The following is a 21,935-nucleotide window of genomic DNA, read 5'->3' on the forward strand; positions in this document are numbered from 1 at the left end:
CAATCAGATCACTGTATTGTCAGCTGAGTGCGTTCAATATGTAAGGTGTTGTAAACATTTGTTTCCACATGAAGAAAGCCCAATAATAGCATTTTCTGGCGCCGGTTGGCAAAGATCTTGATGGCAAGGAAAAAGAAATAGCCCAGACCATCCATCATTCATTTTCTAACACGCTTATCCCTGCTGGGTTCATGAGGGGTACCGGTGCCGATCTCCAGCTGTCAATGGGTGAGAGGCGGGGTACAACCTGGACAGGTCGGCAGTCCATCACAGGGCAGAAATAGCCCAGACTTTTGCCCAATTTACTGTGATATCACCAAGAAAAAAGCCCCCCCCCCCCCAAAAAAAAAAAGCCTGAGAAGAAGAAACATCGAAGAACAGAGCATTTTTAGGCTTATTTTTCTTTTTTTTTTCGATTAACCACTTGGATTAATAATTCATTTTGACAGCACTCTCTACTGTATATAGACAACCATACCAGGGTTATTGTAATATGAGGGTACGAGGGTAACACACTAATTTTCTTGTCCAGTTTTGTGCAGATAAGCTGCACAAAATGTTATTAATGTTTATATATATATATATATATATATATATATATATATATATATATATATATATATATATATATATATATATAATGTATATGATATATATTGTATATGATATATATAAATATATATATATATATATATATACATAATATATGTCACGATTTTGTTGTGGATGAACTCGGACACAGCACGCACACACAGAGTAGTTCTTTAAGACAGTTTATTGCAGGTGAATGGTGGTGACATGGAGAGCCAGAGATCGTTACCAGACGAAGGTGAAGGATGCAGGAGCTGGCTGGCAGGTACAGAGTCCAAAAAACATGAGCAATAATCCAAAGCCAAAGTGGAGCTGGGCTGCTGCGGAACGAGGAACGAGACCAAGACGAAGTGACCAAAAATTAGCAGCGCAGTCAAACAAAACCCAAACCTGACGAGACAGGAACCAAGGCGGGGAAACAGGAGCAGACAGGCATGATGGTCAGGAACAAACACTACGACCCAACGACAAACAAACAAACAAGGTGAGCTTATAAAGGGAGCCTGACAAGGTGACGAGAATGAAGACTAATTAGTGTCCAGACAGGTGTGACTAATTGCTGAGGGAGGATGAGCTGAGTGAACTGTAAAAATGACAAGAAAAGAAACCAGACAAAACCTAAACCATGACACCTCTGTGAGTTCTTCCTCCCTACACAATTTCCACCAGTCCAGCCCAAGTTATTCACCAGCCTCTTCATCTTTCCCAGCAGAGCCCGGAAAACCCTCAACCAGCCAACACCTTTTTCTTGTTCAAACCACAATCCGACACTTTTTTTTTTTGGGGGGGATTTTTTGCAGCTCTAGTGGCTCGCTTTTTAAGAAAGTAGGCTGACAGGAAGGGGGTAGAAGAGGGGGGGAGACATTCGGCAAAGGACCGCGGGTCAGATTCGAACTCGGGTCGACCGCGTCGAGGACTAAGGCCTCTGTATATGGGCTGCGCTACCCGCTGCGCCACATGCGTGCCCTCTGACAAACACTTTACCTAAACTGTCTGCATCTGTAATTGCTCTCATTCTTCTCATTCTTGTCATGGTTTAGGACGTCTTTCGTCCTAAACCATGACAAGTATTAGCTTTAATTCTACGAGGATTCAACGGGTTTCTTCTTCGAGTTTCATCCATTGTCAGAGAGCAGTGTTGTAGTACTCGAGTCCGAGACTCGAACTCGAGTCCGAGTCATTAGCTAAATTTAGAGACTCGTGACTTGACTTGGACTTGAGCACTGTGACTCGAACTTGGACTCGGACTCCTACATTCAGATCATTCTGACTCGGAAATTGAGAAAAAGACTCGACTTTTTTTATATCATTAGGCTATAATTTTAATATGTCATTAGAATATTATTTGGTGTATGATTTTAATATCTAAATGGCGTACCTCGCACGTGACGTCACCATCTCATGAGCAACGCCCCTTGCCGCTAAGGTAGGGCAAACAGTGTGAGAGCGCACATAGCAACCAGCCATTACACATGCAGCAGATACAACGATATGACCGACTTTTCCGCTGTTAAACTTTCACAAGAGGATGTCCAGGCGCCCAGTTTACTGGTAGAACTGTGGAACAACATACCAGCGTTCAGCTCAAACGATGGATTGAGTGTCGAGGTCTTAGAAAGACTGGAAAACGGGCCGAGTTGATAGAAAGGTAAGTCGATGTTTTTCTCCTGCTTGGCGTTCATGGCGTCATCGGCCATTTTTTTCTGTTTGTAGTCACCGTCCAGGAATCGGTATAAATTGTCCGGCCCGCCGAACAATTTAGTCCGGTCCGGTGGCCAAATGCATTATCATTATCTAACGGCTGTATCTCCTCCCTGCATCGACCGATCTGCACCCTGTGAGTCATGGGCCGGAGCCGCGGCGGTGCGCGAACCCCGCCGGCCGGTCGGCACCGCAGCGGTGGCCAATAGGCAGGAGCGCGCTTGGCTGCGAGGGCCGATCGACGCCGCTTGCGGCTTTAACATCCTTCATATGCGGCCTATCAGCGTACCTCGAGTCGCTGTTGCACGTTCCATAACAATGTTTAAAAACCACGGTTAGGAGACGTCTTAGACTTGGAAAAAGCAGTCGTTTTACCGAGTAAAACCAAGGGTAACTACAGCGAAAGAGTGGAGGAAAACGCATATTTGTCCTGTACGTGATATGACGTCACGTTCTAAAAATAGCTCGCTCGCGAAACGCCATTATTAGTGCAATGGAATGTTACTGCTTCATGTCATACATCACACGTCACGGCATGTTCCTACAACGAACTTGGATCAATAGTGACTCGACTCGGACTTGACTCGGATGAGCACTGGACTTGACTTGGACTCGACTCGGATTTTTTTTTAATGACTTGGACTTGACTCGGACCTGAACACTGGAGACTCGAACCTGGACTCGGACTCGAGGCATAGTGACTTGACTACAACACTGTCAGAGAGTACAGCTTCTCCTACCATTCTACTAACACTGCTTTCTTTCTGCTCATTTTGAGGCCTCAACATTTCAACTAATGTCGAAGCTGTTCTTTGCTGAGTTTCTTGATTGAAGCAGACTGAAATGAAGCTGCCTAGACGTTGTCATCTTCCAAAATGATTAGTATTGTGGTTGTACACTTAAAACATTTATATCAGTTGCCAGAATGCAAATTCTAGTAGTTGAAGTAAAAAGGTTTGTTAAAAATAATAAAAAGTAAATTAGCTGAAAGAAAGTATACATGATCAAACTAACAAAAAAGTACAATTAGTGCAACTAGCATCTGTTTTATCCCCTGAAGTTATTTCAAGTGGTTTGATAAATTTATCAATTCCAGTAAGTTCTTAGTAAAATACAAAATCATAATGCAAGATTACATTCTTTTTTTATTTAAACTAAGAAAATAAAATTTTGTTGAACCATTTGCAAATAGAATATTTTCAGAGGGGGCTGCACTCACCAGTCTTCTCTTGATCTCCCAGAAACTGTCAAATTAAATATCTCTGTATGTCCATTCTGCTAGAAAACAACTTGTGACGTATTATATTGCTAATTTATTTTTTTATTTTTTTGGACAAGGATCGGAATTCAGCTTGTGCTCTGCCTTGTTAACGGTATTTTCCACCTTCAGACACTCCTATTTTAAAAATTATATTACACAGGAAGAACATACGCCAAATAAGATTCTATGTCCTGCCAAATTTACTTAGCATATTTATTTAAAGGATATGACAGGGCAGTCTAAGTGGCATCTGTAGTTGTGTACAATCCCATGTAAATTTGGATGTATGAAAAAAAGTGTTAACATTTGTATATTTGTACACATGATTTCAAAATTTACCCCTACCACCAACTTTTAGTAGGAAAGATGTGCACACTTTTGTGCATGAGGCCCTGGTCCCCATCATCTGCCAACCTGTGGTAGCGCTTTTATTTGAAAAGGTCCAAGAACACAAATGCTCTGTACAGTGCTGCTCGCACCTCATCTGGAAACAGCCTTGGACCGCCTTCTTTGTATTGGCCAGTATTACAGAAGAAGCGAATGCGGCAGCAGGCCCTTCTGTGAGATGAGAAACCAGCTTCATTCAACTAAATCCCCAAGAACCTATTCCAGCAGGGCCCTCAGTGAGACAAGAAGCCGAGGACGGAATCAAGGATTTGCCCGCTGTTAAACGGAGCAAACGGCCATATCAACAAGTCGAGGATGGAATCAAGGATTCACCCGCCGCTAAACGCTGCAAGCGAGTGCTGACCAACCTGAATGAAATTGACAAGGATTCAGAAAATAGGATCTTCTCAGCTACTTGGCAGTCGAAGACGGGGATTACCGGTCAATGGTTTTTCCGTGCAAGTCTCAGAAAGGATCAAGATAAAGCACAGACGGTTATGTTCCTGCTTGACTATTATAATTCGGACTGCGTGATTTTCAGGACATTGCTAACCATCCCCTTTGATGCCTGGCGTGACAAGATGATTGGAATAGCAAACCGGATTTCAACGCTGTTTCGCGACTGCAGAATCTGGAAAGACATTTTGGGGGTCAAGAAAGCGCTCGCTTTTTAGACCGGCCCCTCACAACTGCCAATACCGCCCCTTCAACATTAACCACGCCTTTCTCAGTATATAAAAACAACCGATCGGGACTCCGTGCAACTTCGCTGACCGGACTTCTTACATCTGACACCATGAGGAACAACGCTGGCAGCAGTCGGACATTCTGCATGAGGGGTAGCTCTCCTTCAAATGATTCATCCGCTTCATCATCATCGGCGCAAACAATCAACTGGTCTCCCCCTGGAGGCGTGAACCTATACCAAGAGATCTTTGTTTTAAGGAGTAACAATTCTGAGCTTCCTACCTCGCCACCTCAGGCGGCGACCCTGGATGAAGATTCACAAGCGGTGAATCTTCCTGCCTCCCCGGCACTTTTCCAAGACTCAGAGCTCCCCTGCGGCCAAGGAGATCAGGCCTCCCCGGCCCAATCGCAGTCTGAGGACACGTAAATCCCTGAGAGCCAAGGAGGGTGGGGGGTCACATAGGGGTCACAGGTGTAATAAAATGGGGAGGAAGTCAGGAAGGGGGGGGGGTCCGGAAATCATAAAGCATATTTTTTTTGAAGGGGGGGGGTGATAGGTGTCATAAATCAATAGGTCATATACAGTTCATAAGGGCCATAAATTAACTTGATATAAGGTGGACCCTATTGGTGTGTCTTGTCTACTATTTCCACAGAGCTTAACTCTAGAAAAAGTTTTTGAAACGATTAGATGGTTCCTAATAGTTCAAAAGATGAATTAGAAGAACATTGTGATTTTTATTTTGTTCAGGGAACGAGATAGATAAATGTGGCTCAAGTCAGTGGCATTAACCGTGTAGGTGAAAAACCTTTCCTGTAAGTGTGTGGATTTAAGTGCAAGTGAAGTAAAACAAGAGGTAAAATTTCACAAATCATAAGCAAGGAGTAAACCACAAGCATGTTTTAATGCTTAAAATGTTTATTTTTGCAAGGCCAAAGAAAACAAGAATGTTTAGCTAAAATGATCAATTTTATAACCCTGTCTGCTCTAATTACAGAGAAGAAATGCACCTGCAGTTTAGTTGTTGCTTTATTCACTGGGTACCATTAAAGAGAAATTATATTAAGTCAAAGAAGCAGAAAGAGCTTTTAGGATAGCGATAAAGATGGAAAAAGCCAGGTTAACAGAAACCTATAACACCAATTCTCCACTGGATTCTGTTTCAAGCATCTTGTGCCTTGCCCAGGGGCACATCAACATGTGGCTAGGGGAAATTGGAATCGAAACCACAACCTTCTGATTGCCAGTTGACTACTCAACCCAGCAAGCCACAGTTGCCCGGTGTCTTTGCCAAGACATCCTTGGCGCAGACAGAAGGAAGACGGGTGGAGCAGTCCTGGTCATCCCAGCACTTTTCACCTTTGATCAAGAGAACAAATCAGTCAACATCACAGAAACCAAACCCTGAAGGGTTCTACACACTATCATAATTATGGGAAAGGTTGATATACTGAAACATTTTATGTCCCCCCAAAAAATCAATACAAGCCCAAGAATTTAATTTAGTAAATTTATGTGTGTGGTATCTAAAAAGTTTACCTAAAAACTAAACCAGCCTCTCATCTATGAGAGGCTGGTTTAGATGGTAGGTTTCAGATGGTAAAATTCAGATTTTACCATCTGAAAAGAAAATAGTCATGTGTGATGTTTTTACCTGAATAGTTCATCACCAAACAGTACTGCCTGCCCTTATAATTATTAGGCTCTCCATGACACCAGTTTGTATAGTGGAGACGGCTTCCATCGCTCCACAACCAAATGCTCGTCTGAATAAAAGAATTCAGTAGATGACATGTTTCATCCAACATTTCACAATATACTGAATTTACTGGTTCAAATACCTCCTGTGCGTTAGTGCCTCCAATCCATGTTTCATCGGACTTGTAAGTTGCCATTTTTATCACAGACTGAACCTGATGGTACTCGTTCGTGTCATGAACTGATGCCAGGTTTGCTCCCATGGACAGACAGTGTCTCTACAGACAAATATAGCATAATGTGGAGAATTACTTTGAAACAGGAGAGAGTGAAATAAAAAGGAAAGCACAATGTTGATAGAAATCACCTCAGCTCTAGCCCAGGTCATGGGTTTGGAAACATAGCGAAAGCAGCGATTGTTGATTGGAGACCAGCCGGGAGGACAAGAAGATCTCTGGACCAAGTCAACTTCTTCTGATGATAAAAAGATGGAGAGTCTCAGTTAAAGACAATTTATGATCCATTAGTCTTGTATTGACGTTATTTTGTGATAAGTTATGACATCCTGTTACAAAATAAAATCTAATGTATAAAAAGAGTTTATATAGTATGGTGGCATTGCATGAGCTTTATGTTTAAAGTTAAATTCCTAGTTTGTCACTATCAATAATAAGACAACTTGATTTGCTAAAAATGGTCTCTCAAATTTTTTTAATTAATTTATTTTCCTTTTTTCCCTCTTGTTTTCCTTTTTTCTCATTTTTCCCTTTTTTCTTTTTTTCTTCTTTTTTTCCCTGAGAAAAAAGAAAAGAAAAAAATGGCCTCTCAATTAAAGCAAAGAGCCCGCTGATGGTGATATTCCGGACTGCTAACTAGAAACTTATAATAGGGGTAAAAGGTTTGCTCCCACAATCACAAAAAATAACCCAGAGACACAGTAGTTTGCATGTCGTTTGCAAGAATCGGAGAATACATTTTAATATGTCTACTGCATAAACCGAAGAAAAATTATGTTTTTATTTTTGACTCTACAATGAGACATAAATGTCATATTTATTATGGATTAGTTAGGGTTCCTAAACCTGACACTGAGGAAATAAAACAATGAGAAAAAAGACCCACTGACCTGGATCAGTGGAGCCATCATCTGGTTCAGCTGTGGACATTATAAACAGGAGTTAGTGAGATTCTTTGTGTCTTAGTCTCGCTACATGAGATGAATACTTCAGAAATGCTCACGGTCAGCTCTGGTCTGAGCCATCACAGAGAAAACCAGGACACACACAGCCAGCAGCTTCATGATGAGGTGATGAGATGATGCAGATTTGAAAACTGAAATCAAGTCAAAATAAAGCAAACATGTTAAGTACATTCAATCTCATAATGTTGAAAAGGATAAGCAGAAATGTTATCAGCCAACCTGATGCAGAAGGATCTGTTTCCTGAATCAGCCAGCAACAGCTTGCTTCACTATGGAATCACAGGCTACTTATAGAGATTCTAAACATGCCATCATCCACAAAATGAGGAAATGACACAAAGTAATTCTACAGAATTTCACTTCTTGATCAGATCTGGTTCTGAACTGGTTTCATAATTCAACATAGACCAAAATCCACAAATTATATTTTTCTGCCATTCATGGCTGTGGAGGTTGCTGCAAGAAGGGTTTTAGCAATGCTGTTATAAGAAGAGGAACTTAATGTGTGGGAAAGAAGAGTAATCTTCACCAGTAAAAGGTCAGCTGCCACTGAAGACGATTGTTTCAGAGCTGTGGATGGGAACAGATGTTCAGGAACAATGTAAACACCATAAGGGAGAAACAAGAATGTTGCAGATTATTTGTTTTTCCCTTTCAAACTATTTAATCTTTGAGACAAATATGTTGTTTAAAAGTTTTTGTAAAATTCTCCCTCTAAATAGACAATAAAGAAAATATTATTGTGTACACCAGGTATTTTCTCGTGGTCACCAGTGTTTTTTGTTTGCTTTGTATTCCTTTTGTCTTTTTTTCCAAAACCTTCCATGTTCCTTCTGTGTTTAGTATGCATTGTCATCACTTTGTTCTTTCCTTAGGTTCTTCCCAGGCTGGTCAGCATCCCTGCATTTAGTCTTGCTTGCTACCAAGTCACTCAGCTGTTTACATTTTTCAGTAATTCTGGTAAGTAGAAAAAAGGATCAATCATGATCTCTACACAGGTTATGTTCTAGTGACCATTTTAAACACCTCTGTTGGTTATTTACTAATAGAATTGTTTATATCCCAAAATTGGTCTGCATGTGGATTTCCAAAAAGAACAAATCCTTTTGAGTGCCTACATTTATTATTTGCTGCATTTAATTTGTTATTTTATTGCAATTTGCTGATATGCCTTCCTCTGTGGGCTTCACATGAGAAACTGTTCTTTTTCATTGGAGTTTTCCCCATCTTTACTCTGAGCCTGAGCAGTCCAAAGCCCCCCTGATTCATGTATCATATTTCCTCTGCTTGGTACATGAGTTGAAAAGAAACATAATATTATTGTTGCTGATATGATTGACTGAAAAAACAGGCCTTTAATAAAAACTTAAAAAACTTTTCAGTGGTATGTTCATTTTGAATAGTGTCCTGTCAGAAACAAAATAATTTGGCATACTTCCCCATTTGGGTTTTGGTTTCTGGAAATGGCAACTGAAAAATACAAGGTAACTTTTTGATAAATTCTCTTAAGAAATAACAGAGGTTAAGAAAATAAATTTCCTCTGACGGTTTTCTAAATCATTAAATCATCCTTACTAAGCTCTACGTGCTGTATCTAAGTGTGCAAATATAATACATTTATCAAGGTCTTGAAATTCATAAAAATTCTAATCTGCAAAACAAAACAGCCAATTTGAAGCTAACTGTACTTCATTTTTAATTTAAGTTTATTCATTTGAATAAAGATTGTTACTTTATTTAAGCCTAAAAAATACTCTTGAACAAGATCCACACTGATTACAGATCTTTGGATAATATTCCCCTTCTATTTAGAAAATGCTGGATAAAGTTAGTGTTAGCAGTTACAGAGCATTGACCTGTTTGAAAAGTTAAGGGTCAGGTTTCAGAGTTCATCTGTGGATGACTGCAGGTCTGCTGGTGGTTCCAAGAGTCTCTAAAAGTAGAATGGGAGGCAGATCCTTTAGCTATCAGGCTCCTCTCCTGTGGAACTAACTCCCAGTTTTGGTCCGTGAGGCAGACACCCTGTCTACTTTTAAGACTAGACTTAAAACTTTCCTTTTCTTACAAAGCTTATAGTTCAATTGGCTTAGATAACTCTGAGCTATCTCTGTTAATCTTTGAAAAGTGTCCTGTCAGAAACAGAATAATTTGGAACAATTTCCCTTTGGGTTTTGCATTATGGGATGCAGACTGAAAAATACTAGGTAACTTTTTGTTAAATTCTCTACATGTTTATCTACAGTTGGTCCCTTTCCGTTTTGGTGTAAGGTTGAGAAAATGTTAATTCAGAACTGTCATTTTGTGTTTGTTAACCTGATGGTTTTCCAAATCGCTAAATCACCCTTACTAAGGTCTACATTGTGTGGCATCTGAGTGTGCATATTTAATACATTTATCATGCAAAAACTTCATATTTGAACTTTCAGTATTTTTTTTCAAGCATTCAAAAATGTTTACCTGCAAAATAAACAGCCAGTTTGAACCTAACTGTATTTCATTACAAATTTAAAGATTGGTTCACTTGAATAATTCTGTTCTAGGTAGGGCTGTCAACTTTGTTAGACCATAACGGCGAATTTTTTTTTGACGAGTGTTAATTGCGTTAATGCTTTTTTCCCCTCTCCAGACTGTGTTGTTTTTACCCTATGCGCTTTCCGTAGTTCCAAGAATGCTAGAGACTGTAGAAAAAACAGAACCGCTCTCACTGTTGCCAAGGCTTATTTCATGCGACTTTGGGCTTCTTTTTTCAAAAGTCGCTTGTAAATTTCATGAGTTGCGGGTTGCAGTTTGCTTGGGCTTTTTTCTGAAAGTGAAATTGTTTATTTGGGCTCTAAAATAAGTGATGATAAACAGGAGTAAAGAGATCTGCTTTGCACTACAGACACACTGACTATAACCAGCTGAAATATCCCTACACCTCATAACGCGCTGGAGCGCATCCTGACATAGGAGCCCAGTGAGTAAAGGCAGAGAGAGCAACTCTGCCTGTATTTTCTGCAGTTTGCGATTGCAATAACCGATGATAACTGCTAAGAGTAGATCACGTGGTGCAGATCACCATTTTGAGCAGAGATTGGTTCCGAAAATGAGTTTTTACACGCTGATAACATTGCAGAAACCCAACCCATAAACCGTACTTTAATGCTTATTAATTAGTTGTCTCTGTATTTGACAAACTAAGGCTGAATCACATTGCCAAACGAAGTACCTGGAGTTACAGTGTCAGCACATGAAGCTGTGCTAAACATCACCGGTATCAAGGGTATTAAAGCTATTAAGCTTCTGTCCCTGTTGCAAGCAAAGTGTAAGACTCTGGAATGACCTGGAAATTTCCGAACTGTTTCCAGGCTTTAAAAAAATGTGTGTATGAACGTGGATATAAACAGCATTCAAAAATATACAAATCAATTATTGTTGCTGGTGTGACAGCTCAGATGTGTGAGAGAGTGAAAAAATGAATAAAACCTGTGACTTTAATAAAATGTAGAATTAGTATTACTTTATATGTAAATGCCTAATACCGTGTCTATCTTTGTTTAAGAGGCAAAAAAATATTTCGACATGAAATATTTATTTATTTACACATTTGTTTACACATTGTGTAAACATCAGGGCATTATGATTAGTGATTTAGCCATTATTGGCCAGAGGTTAACATTTTATGGCACCAGGATGTTTTCATTACAATTCTGAAAAGTGCTTGAAAATAATATATATGTATATATATATATATATATATATATATATATATATATATATATATATATATATATATATATTTACAAGTATGTTTTTATTAGTGTCATTTATTGCAAAATTGCATATTAAAATGCCCAAACAGGCTTTTACACTTTCAGAAATAAATTATTTTTTCAATAGTTTATTATTAAACTATTGAAATTAAAATTATGCGATTAATCGCGGTTATTCCAAAAAAAAGTAAAAAACAAAGCAACTGGACTTGTTTTCCGTAGTTGAAGATGTTTTTCTTCCTCTCCAGGAAGCTTTCTCAATTAAACAAATCTGGAGTAATGTGGAGTAACAAGCTTTATACTACTGCCCAAACAAAGGCCTTTGTACTGGCTTAGACAACATGCAAATTCAACCGAAACAGGTCCACCCCTTAGTAATGGGCGGTCGTTAAAGCTATTAAGCTAGCAGATTGAACCGAAACTGGTCCACTCCTCTGTAACGAGGAGTCGTTAGGGCTGTTATTGGCCTGGCTTAAAGGAACGATGTTTTGATCACCTGTATGAGGGTGAGAACTGAGCTGATGATCGCGCCTATTAGCGGTTAAAAAATTTTATCGTTAGACACCACTAGTTTTAGGGTTATGTAATTTAAGCCTTTACTTAAAAAAAACTCCTCTTGAACAAGACCCGCACCAATGGGGTACCGCGAGCGAGCTATTTTTAGAAACGTAACGTCACAATAACGTCACATCACGTGGTACGCAGTAGGGCAAACTCCGGAAACCCGCCGCTGTTTTGCTTTAAAAGAGACGTGCGTTAGCCTAGGTTTTACTCGTTAAAACGCTTGTTTTTCCAAATCTAAGACCATGGTTTTTAAACATTGTTGCTATGAAACGTGCAACAGCGACTCGAGGTACGCTGATCGGCCGCATATGAAGGATGTTTTCTTCATTACTTTCCCGAAATTCAAGACTGCCAAGGAGAAATGTGTGCGCAGGGTACACCGGTGCGTTCGGCCTACATATGTAGCAAGCATTTTGTCAGAGGAAATGGCCCAACCGAAGAACATCCTGACCCAATTCCAGCGACATCAAGTAGTGAACAGGTAAGAGTATTTTGGTGGCCGACATGTTAATAATGAAGCGCCTGCTACCATGATAGCATATAGGCTATCATGGTAGCAGGCGCCAACATGATACCCTGCTACCAGGATAGCCTACTCAAAAACATTTCAAATGAGACAAACATTAAACATATACCAATCCCTGGACGGTGATTACAAAAAAAACGTCCGACTACAGCATGACCGCCGCACATCCCCCACACCTGATATGACCGCCGCGCAGGAACAAACAAAACAAAGCTTACCGTTCGATCAACTCGGCCCGTTTTCCGGTCTTTTAAAGCCCTCGACACTCAAGCCATCGTTTGAGCTGAATGTTGGTGTGTTCTTCGACAGTGCGACCAGTAAACCGTGCGTCTTGGGAAAGTTTAATGGCTGCAAAGTCGGTCGTATCGCTGGTTCTGTTGCGCGTGTAATAACTGGCTGCTACGGGCGTTCTGTACCTGTCTGCGTTGCTCTTGAGACGGTGACGTCACGTGCGCGGTACCCCATTACAGATCTGTGGAAAATCTGTGTATTTAGAAAATGCTGGAAAAAGTTAGTGTTAGCAGTTTCAGAGCATTGACCTGTTTGAGGAGTTGAAGTCAGGTTTCAGAGTTTATCTGTCGAACCAACTCCCAGTTTTGGTTCATGAGACAGACACCCCGTCTACTTTTAAGACTAGACTTAAAACTTTCCTTTTTGACGAAGCTTCTAGTCAGAGTGGCTTAAGTTACCCTGAGCTACCTCTATAATTATGCTATAGTTAGGCTTAGCCTGGTGGAGGACATCGGGCTCTATTTTTCTCACTCTGCTGAGTTCTCCTTCTGTTCTCCAATTTACATTGTTTGTTGTTATTTCAACCTTTAAATTTATGTTCTGTCTGTTTTTTTCCTTGTCGTAGTAGGTACACCTGGTCTGGCATTCTGTTAGCTGTGACATCATCCAGAGGAAGCAGGTCATCTGCCATCACCATACAACCTAGGGGGATTCCTGGATCATTGTGTGCTTCTGTGCTTTTTATGTGTCTCTGCTCCTTTTAACTATGTAAACGTATAATATAGTAGTGTAGTAGAAGCTACAGCTTCAGCTGAGCACATTGCACATGTAGATGCTTGCGGCAATCTATCACAGAAACTTCAGACACACATGCCTATAGATCAGGTGAACCAAAATCTTCTTTCTCTTGAGGTAAATCACTGGAAAGAAGTTCTGACAAGACTAATTGCGATTGTTGACCATCTGGAAGAGCACAATCTAGCATTTCATGGCCACTCTGACAGACTGTTTGAGACTGGAAATGGGAATCTCCTTGGACAAGTTCATCTACTGGTTCAGTTTGACCCAATTATGAGAGAGCATCTGAGGAGAAGTCAGGCCAAAGAGCTAAGTGACAATTACTTAATCAATAACATTCAAAAGAAACGCATCTCCCTTGTGGCAAAGTGCCCAATGGATGCAATTGTGAATAAAGTGTGGAGCCCATCGCCCTCCTGTCCTGCTCCACTCTGCTGGCTTGCAACTTGGCCCGCTGGTGCGTTGGTGGTCCTTGGTGTCTGGGGCTGGTTGCTTATGCGGGCCCCGGCTTACTACTAGTAGCTGCTCGGCGGGGCCTGGCCCCTGGTGGCTCGGTCAGGGATGGGGTGCCCCTGGGCATCGGATCCACTCTGGTGTAGCTGGCTGCCGGCGGAGCCCATGGGCTTGTACCCACAGCTCCCGGAGGCTTTGGCTTGTGGCTGATGTGGGGTTTCCTGGGACCCGTCTCTCCTCTTCCCTGAGATGGGGGAGGCAGTTTCTCTGTATTGGCCCTTCTTTGGCACCTTTGCTCTGGGGGTCTCTTCTGGCATCTAAGTTCTGGTTCACCTGGGGTCTGCCTCAGTGCTCTGGGAGGCGGGTCTTTGGCTCCTTACAACCACTATTGAGCATTTTTCTCATGGATAAACCTGACATACACAAGCGGACTCTCACAAACACCTGCAGGTGCTTGGGTCCAGGTACTTACAGATGCACTTCTATACATCAGGCTACTTATAGAGCTTCTAAACATGCCATCATCCACAAAATGAGGAAATGACACAAAGCAATTCTGTAGTATTACACTCCTTGATCAGATCTGGTTCTGAACTTGTGTCATAATCCAACATAGACCAAAATCCAAACCTTATATTTTGTGCCTGTCATGGCTGTGAAGATTGTTGCAAGAAGGGGTTGGCAATGATGTTACAAGAAGAGGAACTTAATGTGTGGGAAAGAATATTTATATGCACCAGTAAAAGGTCAGCTGGCAATGAAGACGATTGTTTCAGAGCTGTGAATGGGAACAGATGTTCACTGCAAACGCCATAAGGGAGAAACAAGAATGTTACAGATTACTTTTTCTACTCTTTTCAAACTATTCAAAACCTTAAGACATATGTTGTATAAACGTTTATGTAAAATTCTTCCTCTAAAAATACATTGAAGGAAAATTTAAATCCTTAAGTAACAACCACTTTCTTTTGCACACTAGATACTATTACGTGTGAGCCAGGGTTTTTTTGCCCTTGGTTTGTATTCCTTTGTGTTTTTCTCCATAACCTTCTATGTTTCTTATGTGTTTAGGCATTGTCATTGCTTTGTTCTTCCCTTAAGTTTTTCCCAGGCTGTTCTGCATCCCTCCAATTAGTCTTGCTAGCTACCAAGTCACTGATCCGTTTGTTTAGATGTTCATGTACTTTTGGGAAGTAGAAACAAGGATTTACTGCACTGAGGACTGCAGAGACTCACTCAGAGTTTAGCTCCTTAGCTCTCTTGGGCTCCTGCATGTTGAGATAAATCTTGTGGCTGAGCTGTCAGTGACTGAACCACAGTCCTTGTTCAACTTCTGCTCTGGGGGGGTCTGGTCAGTGTCCCCCCTCCAGCTCCTTTAACTTGGATTTGTGGCCAAATTCCACAATTTATCTTCTCTGTCCTTTGACTTTCACATACTGTTGTAACGGTAAAGTTTCCATTTAATCATTATCCCTACACAGGTTATATTCTAGTGACCATTCTAAACATCACTGCCCATGCATTACTAATAAAAAGGTTTATTTCTCAAACATTAATCTGCATGTACATTTTTTTACCAATTTTTTGTATAATCTGATTGAATTTGACTTTGGGAAGTGCCTTGAAATGACGTATCGTGTATTTATTTATATAAATTGAATTGAATTGAAAGTGGATTTCTAAAAAGGACAATTCCATTTGGGTGGCTAAATTTATTCTTGACTTTTTTCATTAATTATGTTATATGCTTTCAACTGTGGGCTTCACATGAGAAACTGGCATGTTTCATTGGAGACTTCCCCATCTTTACTCTAAGCCTAAACAGTCCAAAGCCCCTCTGAGTTATGTATATTCCTTCTGGTTGTTACACAAGCAAATTAGAAACTTTGCATAAAACCAGTAAGTATTTCATATACATTATACCATATAGACAGTAACACATGGTGCTGGTAGTGGGGAGGTTTAGGGGAAGTTTTGCTTCTTCAGGGCCAAGTTGACTCACCATAACTGATCACTTAGACAACTTTATTGTCATTTTATATGTACAGAGTGCATAGGGAACGAAATTTCGTTGCATGCAGTTTATGACAGAGTGATGAGAATGCAGGTAGAATAAGGAAACATTACAATATAAAGTGCAGCAGTGATCAGAATGTAACAATGCAGGAGAAAAACTGTGCAAAACATTGTGCAGAACAATGTTCAGCTATTGTTTATATGCAACAATAATGGTGCAAAAAGGCATTTGTATGGAAACGTATGGTGCAGTGCAAAATAATATGTGCAAAAATGCAGTAAATGTTGAGTTATTTGCTTTTCAAATGGATAGTAAAAGTTTAGCAACGTTGTTAGTGCCAAAAAAATTATGCAAATGTGGTGCAGAGTCCAGTATAGAGTTAAACAGTCTGATGGCAACAGGGAAACAGGGAACAACACTTTTCATCATGAAAAGTGTGAAAGCTGATAGAAACTTTAGTTCAGTCAACCATTTTTCACATTTTAGACATACGATAAACCTTCTTAAAATTCCCAAATAGACGAGTTTAGTGATTGCTGGTTCTCTCTGTTTTGTATTGGTGTCACTTTTTAAAGTTATACTACAGATTTTTGCTCTGCACAGATATTCCTTCGCATAAACATTCTATATGTGTTTGAGTACAAACAGTGCTGTGTTTGTTTGCTAAATGTGCATAGCAAAATGGCAGTGTTGAACTGGAATTCTTCAGGACAAACACATGAACTGTTACACCCGTGGATAAGGGCTCCACATGTCCGTAGTGAAAAAATGGAGTGTCGAAAAGCAGAACAAAGGTGGCGAAACACTGGACTCCAGTCTGAAGTTGAAAAACCATAATAGCATTGTTGCTAATGAGACGGACTAAAAAAAACAAATATTTCATAAAAAATGTAAAACTTTGGATGTTTGAATGGAGTCTTGTCTGAAACAGAATCTTTTGGAAAAATAGCACCTTGGTTTTTGTAATCTCAGATGCTGACTGAAAAATACCAGGTAACCTTTGGTTTAATTCTCTAGTTCACCTTAAGTTACCTTCTTCCAGTTGTGGTGGAACGTTAAGAAAATATTCTGAACCGTCATTTTGTGTCTGTTCCTCCTGTAATGGTTTTACAAATTGCTAAATCATTCTTACTAAGGTCTTCATTATGTGGTATCTAACTATACATATTCAGTACTTTTATCAAGCTCTTGCAAAAGCTTAAACTTTTACATTTCAGGAATTTTTTCGCAAGTATGCAAAACATGTTAACCTCCAAAAGTTTGAAGCTAACTATTTGCTGCTCAATTAAAGTTTGATTCATTTCATTAACACACTTTTAGGGTTGCTTTATTTTGGCCTTTACTTCAAAAAACTTGTATTGAACAAGACACAAACTGATCACACATCTATTGCTAATCTTCCCCTCAGGTTTGAAAAATTTTGGAAAATATTTAAGTTTTAGCAGTTACACAGGACTGATCTGTTCAAAGAGTTTCAGCTCCACGTAAACGCCACGTTGGTTTACCTCGGTCAAACATTAAAACAGTGAAACACATTAAAAACAAACCATTTCAAACTTTCCCTGCTTAAATCTGCCAAACCTGCGTCTTTGAGTTTGCTTGGTAGACTTTGGGTGGTCCGTTTGGAAGGAGTTGCTTCAGATCAAAGCTGGCTCGGGGCAGCAAGCAAGCACTAGCTCAGTGGAAACTCCTTGTGCATACTATCCTGGTATGTGCTTTACACGGTCTCCGATGGACTGCGCTCAGTCAGAAGTGTTTCCTTTGGGTTTGTGCCAGCTGTGGCCGCTGGTGAGGAGGGAGTGTACCAATGTTTAGGCACCGTACAGCCGTCGGGAAACTGTCGTGTGTAGTTTTGGCTCAGCTTTCCTGCGACAGCCAAGAAAGGTTAAAAGCAGATCGTTTCCAGGGCAGTTGGCTGTTTAAGTTCTGAAGTTGGTTTTGCAGAGAACAGACATTACATAGCATTGCCAGCACTGCAAATGTTTGCAGGCATCCAAGCTCCATTCGGACCCAGGTGGGTGTCCCTCAAATGTTGCTGTTAAAAATCAGCATGCCAAAGAGAGTGTTTGCCCGTGGCCAGGGTTTTTTTTTATACAGTGGCACCCCGTGCTGTGAGAACAGGCCCCTGATGCCTATAAACATATCACGTTTCATGTCGCTCTCAACTTACAGTCTGATTTATCCCCCATGGCTGATTGCACAACAGGGTGGAGAACTCAGTGAAATTGAACTCAAAGGTTATTAAAAATGTTCAAGCTTGAATGAGCCAAGTTTGACATATCTCTATCCTGCCTGATTCCTACCTTGTCCAGTTCCTCTGCCTGCCTAAACCTGCTTCCTCTGTCTAACCCTGATTAAAAGGATTGCCCTGGCCACTGACTGAACTTGCAGATCTGATCACTGCCTCTCTGACCAAGAGTACCACAAAATCAATTCAACCTAATCTTGCTAACTACTCAGTCTCTGCGTCCATCTGCTCCTGAAGCATGTCAGGACAATCTCACCAGAACAGTATGGACCCAGCTGAGCAGGGGCCTGCTCCCACCTCAGATGTCCACTCCCTGGGGGACCGCATCAGGATAGTGCATTGGGGCAAAGTGAACACAGGTTCACTGGGCTGGAGATGGCCAACCAGACCACTCACATCGAACTTGCACAGTTGACGACACAGGTAGCTCACTTCACATCTTTGCTTCCCTCTGTTGCAGTGTCACAATCTGCTCAAGTTCCCCAGAACGATTCCATGCACTAGGCTGTTGAATAATACCTTTTTCTGTCGGATTGCTGTCTGTCTTACCAGTAAATTATTAGATGTAAAAAAGAACATAACTGGTTTGTGTGTTTAGTTCTTTTTAAACATTTATGTTGGATTCTACACTCTAAATGTAATTAGCCTGAACTCTGAGGATACCAGGTTGCAAAACCTTCTGGTCTTTTAAGTTAAAGCTGGAATTTATTTGTGGTTGATGTAATTTCCAGATCCAAGTCTCATACAGTAATTAAATCAAACAGAACATGCTACAGTTTGACATAAAAGAAACGATGAATGCATGGAAAAGTACCTCGAAGGATGTGATGCTGTGGACTGCTTGTCTGCCAAAGACCTTGAGAACATCGTTAAAGGGCATCATTTCACTAGATGTATAAACTATCATTTTAGGATTGAAGCACTGATAATGAATAATAAAGCAATTTTCATAGAATCATGTTAACGTGTTCTTTGTGGATCAAAACTTGAAATCTGGAGTAATGTGGAGTAACAAGCTTTATACTACTGCCCAAACAAAGGCCTTTGTACTGGCTTAGACAACATGCAAATTCAACAGAAACAGGTCCACCCCTTAGTAATGGGCGGTCGTTAAAGCTATTAAGCCAGCAGATTGAACCAAAACTGGTCCACTCCTCTGTAACGAGGAGTCGTTAGGGTTGTTATTGGCCTGGCTTAAAGGAATGATGTTTTGATCACCTGTATGAGGGTGAGAACTGAGCTGATGATCGCGCCTATTAGCGGTTAAAATTTTTTATCGTTAGACACCACTAGTTTTAGGGTTATGTAATTTAAGCCTTTACTTAAAAAAAACTCCTCTTGAACAAGACCCGCACCAATGGGGTACCGCGAGCGAGCTATTTTTAGAAACGTAACGTCACAATAACGTCACATCACGTGGTACGCAGTAGGGCAAACTCCGGAAACCCGCCGCTGTTTTGCTTTAAAAGAGACGTGCGTTAGCCTAGGTTTTACTCGTTAAAACGCTTGTTTTTCCAAATCTAAGACCATGGTTTTTAAACATTGTTGCTATGAAACGTGCAACAGCGACTCGAGGTACGCTGATCGGCCGCATATGAAGGATGTTTTCTTCATTACTTTCCCGAAATTCAAGACTGCCAAGGAGAAATGTGTGCGCAGGGTACACCGGTGCGTTCAGCCTACATATGTAGCAAGCATTTTGTCAGAGGAAATGGCCCAACCGAAGAACATCCTGACCCAATTCCAGCGACATCAAGTAGTGAACAGGTAAGAGTATTTTGGTGGCCGACATGTTAATAATGAAGCGCCTGCTACCATGATAGCATATAGGCTATCATGGTAGCAGGCGCCAACATGATACCCTGCTACCAGGATAGCCTACTCAAAAACATTTCAAATGAGACAAACATTAAACATATACCAATCCCTGGACGGTGATTACAAAAAAAACGTCCGACTACAGCATGACCGCCGCACATCCCCCACACCTGATATGACCGCCGCGCAGGAACAAACAAAACAAAGCTTACCGTTCGATCAACTCGGCCCGTTTTCCGGTCTTTTAAAGCCCTCGACACTCAAGCCATCGTTTGAGCTGAATGTTGGTGTGTTCTTCGACAGTGCGACCAGTAAACCGTGCGTCTTGGGAAAGTTTAATGGCTGCAAAGTCGGTCGTATCGCTGGTTCTGTTGCGCGTGTAATAACTGGCTGCTACGGGCGTTCTGTACCTGTCTGCGTTGCTCTTGAGACGGTGACGTCACGTGCGCGGTACCCCATTACAGATCTGTGGAAAATCTGTGTATTTAGAAAATGCTGGAAAAAGTTAGTGTTAGCAGTTTCAGAGCATTGACCTGTTTGAGGAGTTGAAGTCAGGTTTCAGAGTTTATCTGTCGAACCAACTCCCAGTTTTGGTCCATGAGACAGACACCCCGTCTACTTTTAAGACTAGACTTAAAACTTTCCTTTTTGACGAAGCTTCTAGTCAGAGTGGCTTAAGTTACCCTGAGCTACCTCTATAATTATGCTATAGTTAGGCTTAGCCTGGTGGAGGACATCGGGCTCTATTTTTCTCACTCTGCTGAGTTCTCCTTCTGTTCTCCAATTTACATTGTTTGTTGTTATTTCAACCTTTAAATTTATGTTCTGTCTGTTTTTTTTCCTTGTCGTAGTAGGTACACCTGGTCTGGCATTCTGTTAGCTGTGACATCATCCAGAGGAAGCAGGTCATCTGCCATCACCATACAACCTAGGGGGATTCCTGGATCATTGTGTGCTTCTGTGCTTTTTATGTGTCTCTGCTCCTTTTAACTATGTAAACGTATAATATAGTAGTGTAGTAGAAGCTACAGCTTCAGCTGAGCACATTGCACATGTAGATGCTTGCGGCAATCTATCACAGAAACTTCAGACACACACGCCTATAGATCAGGTGAACCAAAATCTTCTTTCTCTTGAGGTAAATCACTGGAAAGAAGTTCTGACAAGACTAATTGCGATTGTTGACCATCTGGAAGAGCACAATCTAGCATTTCATGGCCACTCTGACAGACTGTTTGAGACTGGAAATGGGAATCTCCTTGGACAAGTTCATCTACTGGTTCAGTTTGACCCAATTATGAGAGAGCATCTGAGGAGAAGTCAGGCCAAAGAGCTAAGTGACAATTACTTAATCAATAACATTCAAAAGAAACGCATCTCCCTTGTGGCAAAGTGCCCAATGGATGCAATTGTGAATAAAGTGTGGAGCCCATCGCCCTCCTGTCCTGCTCCACTCTGCTGGCTTGCAACTTGGCCCGCTGGTGCGTTGGTGGTCCTTGGTGTCTGGGGCTGGTTGCTTATGCGGGCCCCGGCTTACTACTAGTAGCTGCTCGGCGGGGCCTGGCCCCCGGTGGCTCGGTCAGGGATGGGGTGCCCCTGGGCATCGGATCCACTCTGGTGTAGCTGGCTGCCGGCGGAGCCCATGGGCTTGTACCCACAGCTCCCGGAGGCTTTGGCTTGTGGCTGATGTGGGGTTTCCTGGGACCCGTCTCTCCTCTTCCCTGAGATGGGGGAGGCAGTTTCTCTGTATTGGCCCTTCTTTGGCACCTTTGCTCTGGGGGTCTCTTCTGGCATCTAAGTTCTGGTTCACCTGGGGTCTGCTTTAGTGCTCTGGGAGGCGGGTCTTTGGCTCCTTACAACCACTATTGAGCATTTTTCTCATGGATAAACCTGACATACACAAGCGGACTCTCACAAACACCTGCAGGTGCTTGGGTCCAGGTACTTACAGATGCACTTCTATACATCAGGCTACTTATAGAGCTTCTAAACATGCCATCA

General features: G+C 41.3%; 1 protein-coding gene across 1 annotated transcript; it reads right to left on the reverse strand.

Annotated features, from left to right (window-relative positions):
* Positions 1 to 5,535: 5,535 nt before the first annotated feature.
* LOC105922473 (ladderlectin) lies at positions 5,536 to 7,786 on the reverse strand. Its single transcript, XM_036129755.1, has 7 exons — positions 7,747 to 7,786; positions 7,566 to 7,658; positions 7,453 to 7,482; positions 6,694 to 6,800; positions 6,470 to 6,604; positions 6,283 to 6,394; positions 5,536 to 5,987 (listed from the first exon to the last, which is right to left on the reverse strand). Exons 2-7 carry the CDS (start codon positions 7,624 to 7,626, stop codon positions 5,884 to 5,886), a joined length of 549 nt encoding a protein of 182 aa, XP_035985648.1. The 5' UTR covers positions 7,627 to 7,658; positions 7,747 to 7,786; the 3' UTR covers positions 5,536 to 5,883.
* Positions 7,787 to 21,935: the final 14,149 nt, after the last annotated feature.

This window comes from Fundulus heteroclitus, unplaced genomic scaffold (genome assembly GCF_011125445.2).
Source record: "Fundulus heteroclitus isolate FHET01 unplaced genomic scaffold, MU-UCD_Fhet_4.1 scaffold_211, whole genome shotgun sequence".
In the NCBI taxonomy this organism is placed as follows: Eukaryota; Metazoa; Chordata; class Actinopteri; order Cyprinodontiformes; family Fundulidae; genus Fundulus; species Fundulus heteroclitus.

What these genes read in the sequence shown, in the direction of transcription:
- LOC105922473 (XM_036129755.1), bottom strand. Translation starts at nt 7,626, where the DNA reads ATGAAGCTGCTGGCTGTGTGTGTCCTGGTTTTCTCTGTGATGGCTCAG. An exon ending in GGCTCAGACCAGAGCTGACC is followed by an intron (nt 7,483 to 7,565) that starts GTGAGCATTTCT and finishes TAATGTCCACAG; the next exon opens with CTGAACCAGATGATGGCTCC. An exon ending in GAGGCACTAACGCACAGGAG is followed by an intron (nt 6,395 to 6,469) that starts GTATTTGAACCA and finishes TCTTTTATTCAG; the next exon opens with ACGAGCATTTGGTTGTGGAG.